Below are 23,445 nucleotides of genomic sequence, written 5' to 3'. Positions count from 1 at the left end.
ACGAAGCTAATTCATTGTAAAGAAAAACACTGAGTGAAGTATTTCATTTTTGTTGTTTTCCTTAGATTTTATTAGAATTATTTTTTGTGTTCCGTCTTACTTTGGAAAAAATGTAAAATTTCTTTTTTTCTAAAAACTTTCAATGACGTTGCTAAGGGTGATGATGCAGGGTGGGTCGTTGTGTTGTGACAACGAGCTCATAGTAACGGCATCAGTCGTAGCGAACGGACGTGCAAAAAATTAAAGAGCGAAAAAAACTGAAAATTGACAATGAAACGACGACTTTCATCTGAGGATTTCTGTACCGAAGGGAACATAATGGTATAGATTACCTTTATGAATATTCTTTTTAGTTACATTATTTCCCAAATATGGAAATATTTAATGAAGTATAAATTGATGGATACTTCTTACTCTAGATCAAATTGGATAGAAATATATAGGGTTCAATTTCGTCAGAATTAAAAGGCAAGGGTTCCAAAATGACACCAATAAATAATGAATAAAAGTCAAAAATTTTCCACTTTTTATTTAATTTTTTTACGAGCGATCAAAGATCGATCATATATTTTCTGTAAAAGATACAAATGCATGTGTGCATTATTTAGTTACCTACGAAGCTAAAGTCCTGTGGAAAAAAAAAATGTTTTCTAAGATTATATTAAATCAATTTTTGAGTTCTATTTTTGTCTTAAAGACAGAAACAGCGAAAGCGGCGGTTACTTTTTTCTGTGTCTTTATGATGTAGTATTAATTTTAAATTTTACATTTTAAAGCTGCTAGACCTTCCCATCTCATTCCCCACCCACTTTTTTCCCATACGATCGAACTCGGTAAATTTCATCATTTAAAATTAATTTACCGAAAAGAAAGAGTTGGAGCCCCCGTCCCTCACCCACCCCCTTCCCCCAAGGGTTTTCGAGTTTGGACCTTTTCCTTTTTTAATTTCATTTATTTATTTTTATTTTTATTTATTTATTTTTTTTTTTATTTATTTTTATTTATTTTTTTTTTTTTTTGGCTTCTCGTATTTTTAGAAGGACAATGTTGCAATATTATGTCCTAATAAGGGTATTTAAAAAAATTTTTTCAAAAGATTTATTTTACGAAAATAATTATTGGCAATGACGTTGCTAAGGGTGATGATGCAGGGTGAGTCGTTGTGTTGTGACAACAGCTCATAGTAACGGCATCAGTCGTAGCGAACGGACGTGCAAAAACTTCAGAGCGAAAAAACTGAAAATTAACAATGAAACGACGACTTTCATCTGAGGATATCTGTACCGAAGGAAACATAATGGTATAAATTACCTTTATGAATATTCTTTTATCTAAAGTTGATTCTGAAAATGAAGATTTAAAGGCAATTCAAACTCGAAATATGTCCAGGGATCAAATTCGCCCGAAAAAAAAACACGACACCAACGGTTGCAAAATCAGAGACGTTGCATCGTTTTTGAAAGGGGGCAGCTGTACATTTTGTAGTCTCGCTCTGTTAATTGACATTTTGAAGATAAGGAACACTTCTAGTATACCGGTCCCTGTAAATTTATATGGTGTCACAATTCAATGGTATAATAATTAATATGAATAATTAATTAATTAGCAATGGCAACTGGTATCTGAAGAAATGTTCCAAAAGTTAGAGACACCCCCCCCCGAAATAGGATGAAATAGGATTTTTAGGTTAAGACAGTTTACTCAAATAAAAAAAGTAGGGTCAACTCCAATATAAGGGTATGTAGTCCCTATGCGGAAGCTTGTATTTATATAAAAGTAGTGATTCGGTTCTACTGTCAACCGGGAACAGTTGACATTTGAAATGAGTGATTAGGTTATCAATGATAATTATAAATTCTCTGACATTAATGAAATTGTCAATGCATTGACGCCATGACATTGACAGAATAAAATTGTCAATGCATTTACACGTTGACATTGACAAAATGGAATTGTCAATGCATTGAAACGTTGACATTGACAAAATGGAATTGTCAATGCATTGACACGTTGACATTGACAAAATGGAATTGTCAATGCATTGACACGTTCACATCGACAAAATACAATTGTCAATGCATTGACACGTTGACATTGACAAAATGAAATTGTCAATGCATTGACACGTTGACATTGACAAAATGCAATTCGACTGATTAGGGTTAGTCTTGCACCCTCCTGAGAGGTTAGGGTTAGTACTTGCACTAGTATTCGACTGATTAGGGTTAGTCTCGCATCCATCCGAGAGATTAGGGTTAGTCCTCGCACATTATTCGATTAGGGTTAGTTTAGCATCTGCCCGTGAGATTTTATCTGAACGTCTTAGTCCTTGCATACCATCGATGAATTAGGGTTAGTAACTCGTTGTTTTACATAAATTAAGAAAATCAGTTGTTTCTGTAATTTTTCCGACATCATATAATTCAACTTTAAAGACATTTCGTTTGTTTACATGGAAGAATGGCTAAGTTCGAAAGAAATGACACAATATTTATCAATTTAGGTCTAAAAACGAAGTTTTAAACTAAACTTTTAACCGTAGAAATCGATTATATCTGTTTAAGATTAATGCTTCGAAATTAAGAAATGTTTTGATTATAATATTATAGGTATACAAAAAATATTGTAGCATAGTTTTGATTGTTATATTAAGCAACACAATTTGACCCCCCCCCCCCTCCCATAAAAACACAAACACAGTGTTCAATACATGTATTTAAAATTCAGATACGATTGAAACAAATTTTATAATCAGTTATAATCCTTTTCTAATGGCCTTTCAAGCAATACACATTCTCTTCTTTTTTCCTTTAATTTCAGAAAAGTAGGCTTCCCCTAATCGATCTGATGCAAATTCTATTATGCTTTTGGCATCGATTTGCAAGTATACCAATGCATGAAATTAATGCCCCACCTGGATGAGAAAAAATGAAAGGAGTTCTACCATGTAGATTACCCATCTATCTTGATGAATTCATGTATCGCTATAGATTTGGCCATTCTAATGGAGATGTGTTCTTTCAGTTGATAGGAGACGTTTCCAAATTTTCAACTGTATAAAACTGTAAAATATGAATTCAAGATAAATCAAACCTTTCATTCTTAAAATTACGTTGATCGGGTACCTTTAACGACAACTTTCAAATTTGTCAATGTCAACTTGTCGATGCATTGACAATTTTTTAAATCTGTCAATGTCAACGTGTCGATGCATTGACAGTTTATTAATATGTCAATGTCAACATGTCGATGCATTGAGATTTTTTTTAAAACTGTCAATGTCAACGTGTCAATGCATTGACAGTTTTTTAATATGTCAATGTCAACGTGTCGATGCATTGACAATTATTAAATTTGTCAATGTCAACGTGTCGATGCATTGACAGCATTTCAATATGTCAATGTCAACCTGTCGATGCATTGACAATTATTAAATTTGTCAATGTCAACGTGTCGATGCATTGACAGTTTTTTAATATATCAATGTCAACGTGTCGATGCTTTGACAATTATTAAATTTGTCAATGTCGACGTGTCAATGAACTGAATTTTTTTTTAATTTGTCAATGTCGATGTGTCAATGCAATGTCAGTTCTTTAGTTATCTTCAACTACAAAATTTGTCAATGTCGACGTGTCGATGCATTAACATTTATTAAATTTGTCAATGTCGACGTGTCGATGCATTGACACTTTTTTTCAATTGATCAATGTCAACGTGTCAATGCACTGAATTTTTTTTTAATTTGTCAATGTCGACGTGTCAATGCAATGTCAGTTCTTTAGTTATCTTCAACTACAAAATTTGTCAATGTCGACGTGTCCATGCATTCATTTGACTTCTGTTTTTATGTGTGGCTATTTATAATGCGCATTGATTTTCTACAAGGGATTTACAGCCGGAACTATTTATTCCGTATACTCCATTTGATGTATGAATATTTTTATATTGTTTTAGTCAAAGAACTACTTTATCCTTATATTGGAGTTGAGGGGTCAACTCCAATATAAGGGTATGTAGTCCCTATGCGGAAGCTTGTATTTATATAAAAGTAGTGATTCGGTTCTACTGTCAACCGGGAACAGTTGACATTTGAAATGAGTGATTAGGTTATCAATGATAATTATAAATTCTCTGACATTAATGAAATTGTCAATGCATTGACGCCATGACATTGACAGAATAAAATTGTCAATGCATTTACACGTTGACATTGACAAAATGGAATTGTCAATGCATTGAAACGTTGACATTGACAAAATGGAATTGTCAATGCATTGACACGTTGACATTGACAAAATGGAATTGTCAATGCATTGACACGTTCACATCGACAAAATACAATTGTCAATGCATTGACACGTTGACATTGACAAAATGAAATTGTCAATGCATTGACACGTTGACATTGACAAAATGCAATTCGACTGATTAGGGTTAGTCTTGCACCCTCCTGAGAGGTTAGGGTTAGTACTTGCACTAGTATTCGACTGATTAGGGTTAGTCTCGCATCCATCCGAGAGATTAGGGTTAGTCCTCGCACATTATTCGATTAGGGTTAGTTTAGCATCTGCCCGTGAGATTTTATCTGAACGTCTTAGTCCTTGCATACCATCGATGAATTAGGGTTAGTAACTCGTTGTTTTACATAAATTAAGAAAATCAGTTGTTTCTGTAATTTTTCCGACATCATATAATTCAACTTTAAAGACATTTCGTTTGTTTACATGGAAGAATGGCTAAGTTCGAAAGAAATGACACAATATTTATCAATTTAGGTCTAAAAACGAAGTTTTAAACTAAACTTTTAACCGTAGAAATCGATTATATCTGTTTAAGATTAATGCTTCGAAATTAAGAAATGTTTTGATTATAATATTATAGGTATACAAAAAATATTGTAGCATAGTTTTGATTGTTATATTAAGCAACCCAATTTGACCCCCCCCCCCCCCTCCCCGCACAACACAACCACAGTGTTCAATACATGTATTTAAAATTCAGATACGATTGAAACAAATTTTATAATCAGTTATAATCCTTTTCTAATGGCCCTTCAAGCAATACACATTCTCTTCTTTTTTCCTTTAATTTCAGAAAAGTAGGCTTCCCCTAATCGATCTGATGCAAATTCTATTATGCTTTTGGCATCGATTTGCAAGTATACCAATGCATGAAATTAATGCCCCACCTGGATGAGAAAAAATGAAAGGAGTTCTACCATGTAGATTACCCATCTATCTTGATGAATTCATGTATCGCTATAGATTTGGCCATTCTAATGGAGATGTGTTCTTTCAGTTGATAGGAGACGTTTCCAAATTTTCAACTGTATAAAACTGTAAAATATGAATTCAAGATAAATCAAACCTTTCATTCTTAAAATTACGTTGATCGGGTACCTTTAACGACAACTTTCAAATTTGTCAATGTCAACTTGTCGATGCATTGACAATTTTTTAAATCTGTCAATGTCAACGTGTCGATGCATTGACAGTTTATTAATATGTCAATGTCAACATGTCGATGCATTGAGATTTTTTTTAAAACTGTCAATGTCAACGTGTCAATGCATTGACAGTTTTTTAATATGTCAATGTCAACGTGTCGATGCATTGACAATTATTAAATTTGTCAATGTCAACGTGTCGATGCATTGACAGCATTTCAATATGTCAATGTCAACCTGTCGATGCATTGACAATTATTAAATTTGTCAATGTCAACGTGTCGATGCATTGACAGTTTTTTAATATATCAATGTCAACGTGTCGATGCTTTGACAATTATTAAATTTGTCAATGTCGACGTGTCAATGAACTGAATTTTTTTTTAATTTGTCAATGTCGATGTGTCAATGCAATGTCAGTTCTTTAGTTATCTTCAACTACAAAATTTGTCAATGTCGACGTGTCGATGCATTAACATTTATTAAATTTGTCAATGTCGACGTGTCGATGCATTGACACTTTTTTCAATTGATCAATGTCAACGTGTCAATGCACTGAATTTTTTTTTAATTTGTCAATGTCGACGTGTCAATGCAATGTCAGTTCTTTAGTTATCTTCAACTACAAAATTTGTCAATGTCGACGTGTCCATGCATTCATTTGACTTCTGTTTTTATGTGTGGCTATTTATAATGCGCATTGATTTTCTACAAGGGATTTACAGCCGGAACTATTTATTCCGTATACTCCATTTGATGTATGAATATTTTTATATTGTTTTAGTCAAAGAACTACTTTATCCTTATATTGGAGTTGAGGGGTCAACTCCAATATAAGGGTATGTAGTCCCTATGCGGAAGCTTGTATTTATATAAAAGTAGTGATTCGGTTCTACTGTCAACCGGGAACAGTTGACATTTGAAATGAGTGATTAGGTTATCAATGATAATTATAAATTCTCTGACATTAATGAAATTGTCAATGCATTGACGCCATGACATTGACAGAATAAAATTGTCAATGCATTTACACGTTGACATTGACAAAATGGAATTGTCAATGCATTGAAACGTTGACATTGACAAAATGGAATTGTCAATGCATTGACACGTTGACATTGACAAAATGGAATTGTCAATGCATTGACACGTTCACATCGACAAAATACAATTGTCAATGCATTGACACGTTGACATTGACAAAATGAAATTGTCAATGCATTGACACGTTGACATTGACAAAATGCAATTCGACTGATTAGGGTTAGTCTTGCACCCACCTGAGAGATAAGGGTTAGTCCTTGCACTAGTGTTCGACTGATTAGGGTTAGTCTCGCATCCATCCGAGAGATAAGGGTTAGTCCTCGCACATTATTCGATTAGGGTTAGTTTAGCATCTGCCCGTGAGATTTTATCTGAACGTCTTAGTCCTTGCATACCATCGATGAATTAGGGTTAGTAACTCGTTGTTTTACATAAATTAAGAAAATCAGTTGTTTCTGTAATTTTTCCGACATCATATAATTCAACTTTAAAGACATTTCGTTTGTTTACATGGAAGAATGGCTAAGTTCGAAAGAAATGACACAATATTTATCAATTTAGGTCTAAAAACGAAGTTTTAAACTAAACTTTTAACCGTAGAAATCGATTATATCTGTTTAAGATTAATGCTTCGAAATTAAGAAATGTTTTGATTATAATATTATAGGTATACAAAAAATATTGTAGCATAGTTTTGATTGTTATATTAAGCAACACAATTTGACCCCCCCCCCTCCCATAAAAACACAAACACAGTGTTCAATACATGTATTTAAAATTCAGATACGATTGAAACAAATTTTATAATCAGTTATAATCCTTTTCTAATGGCCTTTCAAGCAATACACATTCTCTTCTTTTTTCCTTTAATTTCAGAAAAGTAGGCTTCCCCTAATCGATCTGATGCAAATTCTATTATGCTTTTGGCATCGATTTGCAAGTATACCAATGCATGAAATTAATGCCCCACCTGGATGAGAAAAAATGAAAGGAGTTCTACCATGTAGATTACCCATCTATCTTGATGAATTCATGTATCGCTATAGATTTGGCCATTCTAATGGAGATGTGTTCTTTCAGTTGATAGGAGACGTTTCCAAATTTTCAACTGTATAAAACTGTAAAATATGAATTCAAGATAAATCAAACCTTTCATTCTTAAAATTACGTTGATCGGGTACCTTTAACGACAACTTTCAAATTTGTCAATGTCAACTTGTCGATGCATTGACAATTTTTTAAATCTGTCAATGTCAACGTGTCGATGCATTGACAGTTTATTAATATGTCAATGTCAACATGTCGATGCATTGAGATTTTTTTTAAAACTGTCAATGTCAACGTGTCAATGCATTGACAGTTTTTTAATATGTCAATGTCAACGTGTCGATGCATTGACAATTATTAAATTTGTCAATGTCACCGTGTCGATGCATTGACAATTATTAAATTTGTCAATGTCAACGTGTCGATGCATTGACAGTTTTTTAATATATCAATGTCAACGTGTCGATGCTTTGACAATTATTAAATTTGTCAATGTCGACGTGTCAATGAACTGAATTTTTTTTTAATTTGTCAATGTCGATGTGTCAATGCAATGTCAGTTCTTTAGTTATCTTCAACTACAAAATTTGTCAATGTCGACGTGTCGATGCATTAACATTTATTAAATTTGTCAATGTCGACGTGTCGATGCATTGACACTTTTTTCAATTGGTCAATGTCAACGTGTCAATGCACTGAATTTTTTTTTAATTTGTCAATGTCGACGTGTCAATGCAATGTCAGTTCTTTAGTTATCTTCAACTACAAAATTTGTCAATGTCGACGTGTCCATGCATTCATTTGACTTCTGTTTTTATGTGTGGCTATTTATAATGCGCATTGATTTTCTACAAGGGATTTACAGCCGGAACTATTTATTCCGTATACTCCATTTGATGTATGAATATTTTTATATTGTTTTAGTCAAAGAACTACTTTATCCTTATATTGGAGTTGAGCCAAAAAGTATTGCTGGTCGGGGGGTCTTTACTTCCGGGTTTAAAATTGAAAAATGTTCGCCAGAAATAAATCCCAACGATCAAAATTATACCATAAATGAAGAATTAAAGATGAAAAGTTCCGGGTTTTTTTAAATACATAGACAATAAATAATCAAAATGTAATAAATATAATAAATAAATTAATTAATTTAAAAAAAGAGAGAGAGAAGTCATTAATAAACTTCTGGTAAATTGTGCAAATACACGTTTGCATAATTTTATGGAAAAAAAAATAACGAAGTACTGTTAAAGAAGCTTTACATTTACTGAATTTTTAGTTAATAATTCAGAAATTAAAGAATATATATATTTCTTATAGGCAAAGAAACGAAAAATCAGACGAGGAAAGAAGGACAGGAGGAAACAAAGCCCTCATTTGTCCTCTGATTCCTCCAAAATTCCCAGGACAGAGTCGTGTGCATCAGACACCTCTAGTCACAACAGTGAGACTGCAGGCAAACTATCAGCTGCTGAGGAATACGCATTAATTTCTAAGGAGATTCGTGACTTCGAAGCTGCTTGTGCATTAATTTCTAAGGAGATACATGACGTAGAAACTGCTTGTGAAGTTTCGCAGACAGACTGTGCTACAAACACTCTTGAGGTTGCGGGCGGTACAAATGTTGCAGCTGAGCTGCAACAAGACTTTCAGTCAGTTGATGGTGCAACCAACAAAAGCAACAACGCTGCGTGCGTTCTTTCACAAGCAGACATTCTTGGATTGTTACAAGGACTGAGCAGCACGTACAGTCTAGCAGAGATGTCTCCACATGAGCAACCTTTTCATGTTGTGTCAGACGGTAACTCTATGTACCTGGTGGGCCCTCAAAATCAGGTCTACATGTCACGGGTACCACCGACGGGAATTAGTAATGCTACCACAGGAGACCCTCAAATGGTGTGCACCGCTCACGACAAACCAAACCAGTATAACCAACACACAGACAACATCAACAAATCGGTAAGTTAGTCTTTCTCTATTTCGTAGTCTTGCTCTCTCTCTCTTTCCTTTCTTTTATCAATTAATAATGATAATTTCCATTCCTACGTCGACACGATATATCCTGGTGAGCTTGAGATAAAAGATACCACAGAGTCCGACACTTCTGCTTCATACTTGGATATTTTACTTGAAAAAGACACTAATGGTAATCTAACAACCAAGCTATATGATAAACGTGATGACTTTAACTTTTCTATCGTCAACTTCCCTTACTTATGCAGCAATATACCTTCATCACCTGCATACGGAGTATATATATCTCAGTTGATTCGATACGCAAGAGCATGCTCTACGTATGAACAATTTCTTAAACGAGGTAAATTATTGACAAGCAAGTTGATGAAACAAGAATATCAACAGTCTCGTTTAAAGTCATCATTTCGTAAATTCTATGGTCGATACAATGACCTTGTCAGCAAATACAATTTATCATTAAATGAAATGCTGACTGACGTTTTTCATACCAATTGTTAGTCCATTATTTATACACTGAACTGACGACGGATTTTTTCCGGTGATTTCCTGATTATGACAACGAGCACACGGCGGGTGTGACCGGTCGGCAGGGGATACTCACTCCTCCATGGCACCTGATCCCACCTCTGATGTTTCGGAGGTCCGTGTTTGCTCTGCTCTTATTTTGTATATTGTTTAATGGACGTTGAGATTGAATACTGTTCGTTATTTCCATATCCTTCTTTTATCTATTTTCTATTCTGTCTTCTTTTCTTTCCTAGCAACAGTTCATTTCCAAGTCTTTTTCTGAGAAAATCAAGGAAAGACTTGATAACTGGGTAAGAATCTTGCATTTAGAGAATGGTTTGATATAATTTACTTGACATTCTGTCCAAACCTTTGCCTTTTGCATGGGCGATTCGAATTCCAGGGTTATGGTTTTTAGGGTTAGACATTTTAAAATGTGTGTGTGTGTGGAGTGGGGGGGGGGGGAGTCCAAACTGTAGGGTGATCCCACTTGAATTGCTCTTTCAAAACTGAAAACATTTTTTGAAAATTACTTGAAAATCTTTTTTTCTTCTTAGAATCACCTACGTATAATTGAAATCTAATCTATTTTGATCCCTTTTTCAGAATGATGCGACAATGGATGTTGATCGGAGAGAGGCGGATCTCCTGAGATACCCCTCTCATCTGGTGAGGGTCTCATTTACGTCACTTTAAATTTTCATTTTTTACAAATGAATTATGAAAAGAATATCATTATTAATTTTAAATGTACAACTGTAGCATTATTACATCCAGAATGGTTCTAATATAAATTGTTCTAAAAATGGCGCATTTATTTTTATTTATTTTTCATTTATTTATTTTTTGTTTTTTTGAAAATCAGGGGTGTGATTTAAAATTGTGAATTCACAATTAAAGGGGACGAAAGGTACAACTGCCCTCTTGTAACCCTCCCTCCTTTTCAAACATTATGGTATATATCCAGTTTAACGATGGTTAATACACTATAAAATGTTTTTTTCTTTTCAGCTGGAATGGTCTGAGCGTGTAAAATTCAGTCACCAGCGCAAGTGGAAAAGGCTAACATACCATGAGCCAAAGTACAGCGAGTGGGATTTCCTCTGAGGAACAATTTCATTAATGGGACAGTTATTATGTGTTGCGGTGCTATATAAACTCTCTGAGCCACACTGTGACAATCCATGCCACCCATCGTGTGTCTTTCAGGACTTTTGAACATGCACACACATTACTTTTTATTTATTATTTGTTTGGCAAATTTTTCTGGGTAAATTATAGACACCCAGGAAGGAGAGAGAAATGACCTACCGTGAAATGGTAGGAGAGAGAAATAACCTGGGAGAGAAAATTTTTTAGAGAGAAATGACCTGACACCTAAATTATATGTTCACGATGAAACATTTTGGTAGACAGCTATAGTAAGCACTATGTGCTATCATATAAAACATCATGTTTGTCTTCATAATTATCATTTCTTGATTTTATCTTAATTTTTTTGGCGGCACCAAATGTATCTTTTATATTTTATTTTTGCTGTGAATCTACGTGGCCATTAAGATTTGGTCCTGCATGCTTTAATTACTTGTAAATTTGACATTATTTTTAATAAACTATAATTTTACATTATCTGTCTTTTGTTTTTTTTCTCATAAGAAACCTCACAAATGAAAACTTAATTCCCCTTGGCAATACGCTTTTTTGATCAATGGGTAGATAAAGAAAATTCTTTACATCCTGTCCAAAACAATATGAGTGAAAAATTCTCGAGTGAGACGTTAAACAATATATAATCAATCTATCAAAACAAAGGCACATCTTCACGTTCATACATTAACGTTAACCCTCTATGAGAGATAACTCTCAAAGACTATATACTTTATATATGGGGTATACCTCTTTTTGTTGGTTTAGCCCCCCCCTTTCAATTTGCTTCCGACGCCAATGTGATCGATATTTTTCCCCCAAAGAAATGCTAATATACCAACATCACCTGTTTTTGAGTTTATGTTACACAATTGACTTCATATGCGAAACTCTATGCACCACTTTTAACTTCCTAACTTTTGTTCAAAATACTGAACTGATTTTTGGTTTATCTAGCCAGTTGCTCAGGTGAGCGATGAAGAACCTGGGCCTCTTGTTTTGGTAGTATCTTCAATTCGCTTGTCAGCTTTTCAAGCATATTTCGGTTTGTATTTAGAGGCACTTGGGTATGGAGCTCCCTCCTTTTTTTCTTTTTAAATCCGGGGTCGACTCACCTTTTTCCTATTTTGTACATAATTCTAATGTGCACTATATGTTATCAATAATTTAACCTATTTGTCTACACACATAGTATAAGCTTTTTTTTCAATAATATCCTGATATCGTGTTCTACTGATACATGTACATCATAAAAGCTTTTTAATGTATCAGTGAAAAGGATACTAGTTAACAGATTATAATGTAGAGACAAGGGGGTTACATATGTATACGAGTATTCTCGTATAGTGCATATTAGAATACAATATAGGAAAAAGGTTCCTCGATTCCAGATTAAGAAGGAGGAAAATGGAAAGGGGTGTCGATCAATACTTCCAAGCGCCTGTGTTTGCATCCTGTAAAAATCCAATCTTTTTTCTAATCTCAAACTGAAAATTCATGATTTAGAGAAAATAAGAAAACAACAGTTACACGTGATGTTATATTGATGACAAAAATATACTATATAGAAAAAATTAATTTTCTTTTAATATATAGCTGCTAAGACTTTTGTTTTCTCTGACTTGAACCTAAGACGCTCCAAATAAATTCTGGGTCACTGTTCATGCTGTTCGAGAATCAAAATTGTTGCAAATATAAAACTTTTAAGACGACTTTTAAATAACATGTTTAACTACATTTGTTAATCATGTTTATTATTGGAACGTCGATTTATGAGTATAAGGACATACAAAGCTATATTTATTTCTCAAAAAGTTTTTTTTTCAATAAGAATGTAAATCACGCCGCGACTGATTCTAGCTGAGATACTATCTCGGAACAATTTGATCTTTCCCGTGCGGTTTTGTATCAAAGAGATTTTCATCGGTTATGCTTCCGGTTTTGAAAGGAAGGATCGATGAACGAAAAAAGTGTCAACCTTCCTGATGTCTTGCGATGGCTCAAACTAATGAAAAACGAAGATAAAAGATTTAAAAATCATTAGAAATGCAAATATTTAATAGGACATGCACAGCAAGGAATCTCTGCAATCCATTTCACCACTAAATATGGACTACCCGGCCGTCTGTTTCGCGTGAGAAGTCGAGATAAAACAAACTGCGTTGGAACAGTATGATGTGGACTACTGCGCGCGAATATTACCACATTAAGCACAATCTATGCAGAAATCAAAAGCAAAATCATTAAAAGTATGCTGTCCATTGGAATAGAAGGTTAAACAAAAAACAACATGGAGGCGGACCAACTGAATTTGCAGGAAACGCTTGTCAACAAAACAAATGACCATGATTCCTTCATCCGAGACATTCAGGACAATCTTCCATCTTCATCCATTTATGTGTTTTTCTTGTCCATATTTCTTGCCCAGGCCTGGGTTGTTTACATCACCCTCTACAATTCACGAGTGTTTGGGTTAATTATTACTGTGATCATCAACAAGTTTGTGAAATATGGGCATATTAAGTTTGGTATGTATTAAATGCAATTATTTGCATATTTCATAAGTGCCGTTTTCACCAGGTGCCATTTTGACTTGTACCCATATTACTTATAGATAAAGTCCACATTCAGTCTACCTGGTGTAAGAATGCTTTTTTTTTTTTTAAATAAAAGCAGTCTTCACGAAAACTTTTCAAACTAACTGGCCAGTCGGACCAGTGAACTTTCAAAATTTACTGGCCCACCAAAATTTTTACTGGCCCCTTAATTAAAAAATAAAATAAATACATTTTCATAACTGTAAATTTATTCATGTTTATGCACTTCAACATTTGAATGCCGCCATTTTTCGTCTTTTGTTGTGTTTCGGTAAGTTGTTTGTTGGAAATTTGCACATTTTACGTACTAGTCAATAGTTACTAGCTAGTTCCGGTTGTTACGTAATATATCCATGTTATAATAGGGTTACAATAATACGATTCAACAACACGTGCTTGTTCTTTTTACATTATATATCAATGAAATTTATGCAGGTAAGTCAGTTAAGATATATATTGACTGTGTATGATTTTTATAATCAACAAGCCCATCGGACTTCTTGAATTTTGATTTTCACTGACCCGACATCAAAATTCACTGGCCTACAGTTTTGGACCAGTGAGTTTCAATATAGACTGTACACAAGTGTATAAAATTATTTTATGTTCAAATTTAAATTGTTAAACAAATATCAGAACATGAATATCATTCCGCTGTGAGCCCAGTATGCTTTACGGTAATTGGGGATAAATGCTAAATTAGACTAACTGCACAATAAATTATATTTTCAAAAATAATTCGGGTTGACAAATACCTGTCCAATACAAATAATCTACATAAAGAAAATGATGATAAGTGAAATTCCAAGTTTTTAAAAAATAAACTACTAGTAAAGTTGTAAGATAACATTTATTTAAAGTTGGCTTTTGATAAGGCCATAATAAAAATATTCCTAGATTCTCATCCCCGCCCGCCCGATTTTATAGCCCCGCCTCATTTTTTTTATTTCTGTTTTTCTTCGTTTAATATAACTTGGCACACAAGTAGGTATTCATCTACCATTCTACTTTCGTTTTAAATCCCGTGAAAGTCGACATGATTTTGACAGCTGAAAAGATGGTAATTGGTGTAATATATGCGTATATTTTTTAAACAAGGGTCATTGGTTGAAAAAGATTGGTGATGATGTGAAGTAAGAGATAATTGAACCTTTACTATGACTTTTATTCGGGTATTGTAGATAAAATTACACCGATTGACCAGGTCAATAAAAATCTACAAAATTGAAAAAATAAAAGATAGAAAATAAAAGCTGCCCGCCCGCCTCGATGTTTAAAAAAATTCGGATGAGAATCTAGCAATTTATTTATTATGGCCTAACTTAAAGAAAAGTTCTCTAGACCTATTTTGAAACTAGCTAAGGACATTTAATTGTAATTGACAGTTGAAAGAATGATGTCTTGACTTTTTGATTGATATAGATTTTCTTAAAAATTCATTTTTGAAATTAAGAAACATTCAAGCTTTTATCCATTATATATTATTATTATAGTACAAAAACATTGAGAATGAATAGAAGAAATATCTATGCTCACATGTGATGATAACACAATCTGTATTTAAACATATATTTGTTGTTAAGTAGAAAACAATGCTATCAGATGTATGCCTTGAGCAATTATATATAATCATAAAAGTAATCAAACTTCTATCCATTCCTTTATGAAACTTTTTAGGGTCATTTTCCTTCTCTGTGTTGTCTGGGAAAATTATGCTGCGAGATTTTCATTACATAACGGAGGATTTCTCAGTACGGATACAATATGGATGGATTATTTTTAAATGGTGGCAGAAGTATATTCCAAAAGATCTTAATGAAGGTACATTAATTTACAAGTGCACGTATGTTCAGAAAATACCCAAAGCAACTAACGTGTTAGAAAGTCTTCATCTGTTCATAGCTTTTACATTTACAGTAAATGTAAACTATGCATTTTTTGTTAAACTTTTCCTGTTTTAATTTTACAAAATTTTCATATATAAGTAATTTTAACAGGTTACTATAGTGTTATATAATATTATCTACTGTATATGGGAAATTGCTATTATATAATTATATTTACTTAATTATATACTACCGGTACATGTACTTAAAGGTTTAGCTTTCTTTTTTCCAGATTTATCACATATGGAAACAAGGGTTCAAATGTTTTTGGATGGCTTTCAAGTTCATGTCTACAATAAAACAGGCACATACGACAGACTTGATAAATTATTTGGTGGGACTGCCGATTTAAGTGATCTAGTGGAGGAAGTTACTCCTGCCAAAAACAAGTGAATGATTTTATATTTCCTTACACCTATAGATAAAACCAACACTATTGATTTTTCCCAGTTTATTGAAAATACATTATTGTTCCTGTTAATGTGCATTGTACATACAGCTGTTCAGAAGTACCCTTAACAATGATTAAAAAACGATTTTATATTTACCAATACAGAATTTAATATGAGACTATATTTGCCAATTAATACAGAAAAAATAGATGATTTCATTAATTTTGTGTTTGTATATAATACTGTAACAGTAAAATTCAGTTATCATATGCAAAAGGAAGTCAAAACTTTCTTAAAGCAGTGAACCTTCATATTTCTATTTTTATGGAACATAGTTAAATGTTACCCATAGGATTCATAAAAATCCTTATAAATAATCAAGATTTCCTTTTAACTGAGTTCTTTATATCTAAGTTTTACTGTATTCAGTAACCTTTTCATTGCAATAATGTACCTTGTCTATTTATTGGGCATACCCCAAAGCTAGGTTATATATTCTTTTTTATATAATTTCAAAAATTAGCCAGAAAAATACATGCAGTACTCAGATATTCAGTTAAGGAATAACTGTCTTATTTTTCAATTTCATGATGTGATTAATCGATTAGCTTGCCGAAGGCGTTTATGCATAAAATTATCACGCAAACCAATCCATTGATCATCGTCATGAAATTGAAAAATCTGACAGTTATTCCTTATATTTACATGCTATTGATTCCACCAATCCACGTGCTACAAGCTTCTTGTCTGTCTTGCCCTGCACGTAATTTTTTTTAACCGCGCCTATCGATGAACCAGTGCATTGATGTGGAAATAAAGTACATTGACTACCGGTATTTGTAATTTTATCTCAGACAAAGACATTGGAAATGTAAATATTGATAATTTAAGATTTTTTTCAAGAAAAGAATAGGGCATAAATTAAATTTTAGATACGTGTAATATATGTTGATGATATTTGTAATTTAATTCCAGCAGCTCAGGGTTATCAAATGTAAACTGGAGAGACCTCATTCCAGTTATCAAAGTAGAAATGTCCTCGGTAAGTCTGCACATATTAAACAAGTCTTACACTTGTGCAAAACCCTTTGTTTTGGAATTTCAAAACTAATTTTTGTTGAAGATATTGAATATCTTGGAAAAAATCCTCACATCCGAAGTGCCAGTTGTGCCAATATTATGAATTTTGGTTACAATATGACATCACCGCATGAAAACATTGAAACTGTTTACACATTATATCTGAAAGTACTATAATTTCTCTTTCAAAATTGATGTCAGTATTTTTAATGATGCAGATACTATGAATAAAGTTTATGGCAAAGATGCATTAAAAAGCTAATGAAAATTTTGCAGTCAGATAAAAATGATTTTTAAAACATTTTGTACTTTCCAGGGAAGAATAATATTTGGAAATCACCTAGTCCCCCACTCCCTGATCTTCAGTTTTGAGGACGGACATTTCACCTACACGACAAAGCCAGCCTCTACACCGTTTGACCAGTTCATGCATGATGCCATCGGTAAAGCAGACAATTTTAAACTGATGTTTGTACAAAGTAACAAATACACAGGACCACTTGATGAGTAAGTCTTCTATTAAGTTTGAACTTTCTTTTGATCTTTTGAAATTCCAAGGATACATAAATCATATTATGCATGCTCTGTATTTAAAAATTTTAAAAATTAATATATTGATTTTTTTTTTTAAAAATCCCATAAAGAAGGATACATGTACTTACAACTCATGGCAATGCATTTGAGGTTCAATGATGCTTATAAATTTACAGTATCAATGAAGATGCAAATACATAGATACATGTATGTTGGAAGAGATTCTGCAGTTTCTTTCTTGTTAGCTTTCTTTTAATTCCTTCTAATTAATTGTAGAGCACCTCGGTACATGGGAGAAGGATTTATTGTTCTACAGACTAGAAAGATAGATGTACATTTTTATATGGATGAACCAGGTATTTCGTTAAAAATTATCTACATGTTGTCATGAATTTTCTACATCAACAGTTAACAATAGCTTTGCTGCTATGCATACTGGTCATAAGAAATATGTTAATATTACACTTTGAATTTTGATGTTTACTAAGCCAATCAGTTGAGTTTGAGAGGTAAAAGGATGATATTAATGTATGAATATTGTAAACTTTTTCCATGTCTTTTCCTTTTTTTAGAGAAATCACATTTTTAGCTCTTCTGAGCCTAAGGCTCAAAGAGCTAATGCTATGGCCATTTGTGTGGTGTGCGGTGTGCGTAAACTTTTTAGAATATGGGCCATAACTCAGAGAACCCCTTGGCCAATCAGTACCAAATTTGTCACAGGGTATCCTTGGCCCAAGGGCTACCATTTATACTAAAATAAGGGTTGGGACCCTTAAACAAGGGGAGATATCAGGAAAACAAAACCAAATGTACTGGTTGCTAAAAAATCTTCTTCTCCATAACCACAAGGCAGATTTTCACCAAACTTACATACAAGGATCAGGATATGTCGAAGATTAAAATTTGCACGGGGAATTACCCTGGGGCAAAGGGTGTGGTCTCAAGGTCACTTCAAAGTTGACCTAAATTTACAATTAATAAAAACGTGTATATTTTGCTTACTATCAGGACTAGGATCATCAATTCTTGTAAGTTGATGCATCTTTCGACTTCACATCATGTTAACTCAAAAGTAGGTCACGGTGACCTACTTTTTAAATTTTGCGGGGATTTGTTTTCAAATTGATTTGAAGGCATATTTTGGACAATTTAAGGCCTATGATCATCAAACTTTGTCAGTTGATGCATCTTGGGTCCTCGAACAATGTCAACTTAAAAGTAGGTCACCATGACCTACTTTTTGAACTTTATGACTTATCCTTTTAAAAACATTAAATCCCATTATTTCAGACACTGGGAGGTTTAGAATCATCAAATCTTGTACTTTGATGCATCTTGCAAAGAAAAAGACTGTTTTAAAACTAGTAAACTAATTGACCTTCAAACATATTTATGAAAAAGTAGGTCACTGTGACCTACTTTTTGAATTTTGCCGACATTTGTTTTCAAATTGTTTAAAACGCATATTTTCATTACCTTCAGACCTACTATCATCAAACTTGGTCAGTAGATGCATCTTGGGTCTTTGATAAATGTCGACCAAAATGTAGGTCACGATGACCTATTTTCAACATTTTATGGCTATATTTAAGTATCGTAGGTATTTATTGGCTGAGAATCATCAAACTTTGTGAGTCCATGCATATTTGGTTTTCGGAGAGTGACGACCTAAAAGTAGATCACGGTGACCTACTTTTGACATTTTATGGCTTTATTTAAGTATCTCCAGTACTTATTGGCTTAGAATCATCAAACTTTGTCAGTTGATGCATCTTGGGTTTTCGGAGAGTGACGACTAAAAAGTAGGTCATGGTGACCTACTTTTGACATTTTATGACTATAATTAAGTATCTCTGGTACTTATAGACCTAAAATCATCAAACTTTGTCAGTTGATGCATCTTGGGTTTTCGGAGAACATCGACCAAAAAGTAGGTCACCGTGACCTACTTTTTGAACTTTATGACTTATCCTTTTAAAATCATTAAATCCCATTATTTCAGACACTGGGAGGTTTAGAATCATCAAATCTTGTACTTTGATGCATCTTGGGACCTTCAAACATATTTATGAAAAAGTAAGTCACTGTGACCTACTTTTTGAATTTTGCCGACATTTGTTTTCAAATTGTTTAAAACGCATATTTTTATTACCTTCAGACCTACTATCATCAAACTTGGTCAGTAGATGCATCTTGGGTCTTTGAAAAATGTCGACCAAAATGTAGGTCACGATGACCTACTTTCGACATTTTATGGCTTTATTTAAGTATCGTAGGTATTTATTGGCTGAGAATCATTAAACTTTGTGAGTCCATGCATTTTGGGTTTTCGGAGAGTGATGACCAAAAAGTAGGTCATGGTGACCTACTTTTGACATTTTGTGACTATAATTAAGTATCTCTGGTACTTATTGACCTAAAATCATCAAACTTTGTCAGTTGATGCATCTTGGGTTTTCGGAGAACATCGACCAAAAAGTAGGTCACAGTGACCTACTTTTGACATTTTATGGCTATATTTGAGTATCTCAGGCACTTATTGGCTAAGAATCATCAAACTTTGTCAATTGAGGGATCTTGGGTTTTACGGAGAATGTCAACTGCGAAAATCATTTAAAAAATAGGTCACAGTGACCTACTTTTGAATATCTCAGGTACGTATAAGCTTAGAATCATCAAACTTTGTCAGTTTAGGCACCTTGGGTTTCCGGAGAACGTAGACCAAAAAGTAGGTCACTGTGACCTACTTTTGACATTTTATGGCTATATTTAATTACATCTGGTACTTATTGGCCCGGAATTATCAAACTTTGTCAGTTGAGGCATCTTAGGGTTTCATTGAATGTACAAGAAGTAGGTCACGGTGACCTAATTTTGAATATCTCAGGTACTCATTGGCTTAGAATCATCAAATTTTGTCAATTTAGGCATTATGGGTTTTTGAATAACGTCGACCAAAAAGTAGGTCAACGTGAACTACTTTTGACATTTGATGGCTATATTTAATTATCTCTGGTACTAATTGTCTTAGAATCGTCAAACTTTGTCAGATGATGCATCTTGGGTTTTCAGAGAATGTTGACCAAAAAGTAGGTCATGGTGACCTACTTTTGAATATCTCAGGTACTTATTTAATTAGAATCATCAGTCTTTGTCAATTAATGTATCTTGAGTCCTCGGAAAATTTCAATCAAAAGGTAGATCACTGTGACCTACTTATGGTATTTTATAATTATATTATAATATCTTCAGTCTTAACTGGCTAAATATTATCAAACTTTGTAAGTTGATGCATTTTGGGTCTTATGATTCTAATAGAGTTGGAGGCTTCTAAGAGAAGTGATAGATTGTACAATTTATGAGAAGAGCGATTCAAGGCCCTTGGGCCTCTTGTTTTCAAATGCATGATTTTTTTGGGGGTTACAGGAATTGTCCCTTATGAGCCAGAGAGTGTAGAGCTAGCGGATGGAGAGACAGTTGTACGGAGGACCTATCCTTGTCTGGGGATGGATGTCAAGTGTGGAAAAAATACAGACATAAACTATGGGCCGTGGGTAGATAAACAAAGGTATACAAATTCTAATAGGTTCCACATAGGAAACTTCATTTTGAAAGCAATTTTGTTTGTCATTATATATGAATTTTGACAAAGTAGAATTTACATGAAAATAAAAACAGTCGTGGGACGAATGCTTAATGTTTTGCCTTGTTTTGTGACAGGGAGTTGCTGTGGAAGTTTTTCTATCCTGCTGACTATCAGGATATGGTGCCAACAGAAGAGGCCAAACCAGGGGAATACAGGAATTATAAGAAGTTTGAGTTCATGATTAACCTAATGCAGACCTCCACCGTAGACATTCTGTTCACTAAAGACTCTGTGAGTTTAAAATTTATGAACCACAGCCATTATTTAAATTTTTTAACAAAGAATTCTTTGCAATTAAGGGAAATGGACAGATTCCTTGATTTTTTTAAAATTGAAAAATAATAATATTTATTATAATAGTATTGAATTTTGTTCAATGTTTACCATCAATACTACATGTAAAAAAAAAAAAAACTGTTGATTGGTGTGTTAACCAGGAGACCCAGGCAATTCACATGGGCACAGGTCAGGGGTCATACATAGAGGTCACAGTTCCCTGGGTCACCAGTCCCGAGGGTTACACCACCACAGTTCATGGTCAGCTTCTCCTTGTGGACGCCACTACCAGTCTACAATACAGGTCACTGGTGGAGTGTGAGACATTTGAGGTACATGTTTACAGCATTTTAATTGACTCAAGCCACAGATTTTTTTTTAGCTTTGAAAGAACAGAAATTACGTCTAATATGTTTATAATCATTAACATTTCTTTCAACAAACATGATTTTATGATGAGGATGTAGTCAATTAATTGTAGTTATTTTTATTATAATGCTAGAAAACATATAAATTAGAATTTGGTTTTTTTTTCTCTGAAATATGAGGAAAAAATTATTGTTTTTCTGTGTTTTTCTTAGTTCACAGTAAAAGCCTTTTACCCAATAACATGGAATGGTCACCAGGACTGGACCTGTGATTTCATAGCCTGTAAAACTACTGTCTGTCTGATATTTGAACACAAACATTTCTTCACAGGTGTGTATAGATTACATTTTAATAGGAATGTTAATATATAATATAAAATTTTATTCAGCTTAACATATAAATCATCATGTATGATATACAGTTGAAATTTGGTATCTTGAACTTTGTTATACATGTATTGAATAATGTATACATGGTTATTTTCGCCCTTTCACACTGGCAAACCATTTTGCCCCGTTTTAATTTCACCCAGTCATAGTTTTGTTAAAGAAATTATACTGTATTCTTTGAATTTACCCCATTTTAAATTTGCCCAAATGAGGGTGGGACGAAAGAGATGAAGATAAAACGAGGGCAAAGATTTCCTTATCGTATACAGTACCAAATATGTCCAAGTGAATTGAGTGTCTTAACCACCTTTTCTGTATTTTTGTATATATCAAGCTCAGTATCTCAAATGCTTTGATATCTCATAGTTTTTGCTCAGTCCCATTTAGTTTCAGGTAATAGTGTCTGACTGCATATACAGTACCTGTACATGTTTGCCAGTATATAGAAACAACAAAAAAAGTTACATATTACCATTTTAAATAAGAGGGGAAAAAAAGCAATTCATGTGCAGCTGTATTAAATAAACTGATTAATTTTGGGGGATTAGATTGTAAGTATTTTTCTTACATTTTGAATTTTGTTTCCACCTGTACAGACCTGATCAATGATTGGTCGGTGAAGACGGTCCCTGACATTTATCACTTCGTACCCTACACCTGGACCATTAACCTACAGATCAAGGAGTTTGAGCTGATTTTACTGACCAACGAATACAACTGGATCGACACCTCATCTCATCAACCAGAAAATGGTCAGTCACTGGTATCAACATAAAAGATCTGTGAAAACGGATAAACAGAATAATATTGATAGCAAATATTTTTATCAGTGTACATGCTAACAATTGTGTTTTGTGATTGTAGCTCACATAGCATTCTGCGGTGACCTGATATAATAATCATGTCTCTGATACTACATTTAGTGATTACCTTTTTTTTCCTTGAGTTTTGAACCAATTATACACGTACATGTTGGATTAATCTTCACGGTTGTAAGTTTATGTTGAAAGTGTGGTTCTTGTATGGTTTCTTAGTTAAAAGTTACCTCCCTTGTCTATATCTTTAATCTTTATGTAAACGACATTTGTTTTATTTCAGCAAGA

General features: G+C 33.4%; 2 protein-coding genes across 3 annotated transcripts; both read left to right on the top strand.

Moving 5' to 3' along the window:
- Positions 1-200: 200 nt before the first annotated feature.
- Positions 201-11,301, top strand: LOC134247767 (uncharacterized). Of its 2 annotated transcripts, none has more exons than XM_062730151.1 (4): positions 201-321; positions 8,861-9,502; positions 10,634-10,696; positions 11,039-11,301. In XM_062730151.1, the coding sequence occupies exons 1-4, from the start codon at positions 271-273 to the stop codon at positions 11,132-11,134; spliced, it is 852 nt and encodes a 283-aa protein (XP_062586135.1). In that variant the 5' UTR covers positions 201-270; the 3' UTR covers positions 11,135-11,301. The 2 variants fall into 2 exon arrangements, with proteins under 2 accessions (XP_062586135.1, XP_062586136.1); XM_062730152.1 differs by lacking the exon at positions 201-321 and adding an exon at positions 1,216-1,300.
- Positions 11,302-13,128: 1,827 nt separating this feature from the next.
- LOC134247768 (bridge-like lipid transfer protein family member 1) lies at positions 13,129-23,238 on the top strand. Its single transcript, XM_062730153.1, has 12 exons — positions 13,129-13,701; positions 15,448-15,591; positions 15,889-16,045; positions 17,027-17,090; positions 17,445-17,635; positions 17,939-18,018; positions 21,089-21,230; positions 21,383-21,539; positions 21,746-21,916; positions 22,166-22,283; positions 22,939-23,094; positions 23,207-23,238. The coding sequence occupies exons 1-12, from the start codon at positions 13,464-13,466 to the stop codon at positions 23,236-23,238; spliced, it is 1,650 nt and encodes a 549-aa protein (XP_062586137.1). The 5' UTR covers positions 13,129-13,463.
- The last annotated feature ends 207 nt before the right edge of the window (positions 23,239-23,445 follow it).

The sequence above is a fragment of the Saccostrea cucullata genome, unplaced genomic scaffold (genome assembly GCF_032062105.1).
Source record: "Saccostrea cucullata isolate Sc308-1 unplaced genomic scaffold, CSIRO_AGI_Scuc_v1 ctg1982, whole genome shotgun sequence".
In the NCBI taxonomy this organism is placed as follows: Eukaryota; Metazoa; Mollusca; class Bivalvia; order Ostreida; family Ostreidae; genus Saccostrea; species Saccostrea cuccullata.
Note: the sequence above shows the minus strand (reverse complement) of the source record. Positions and strands in the feature narration are given on the sequence as shown.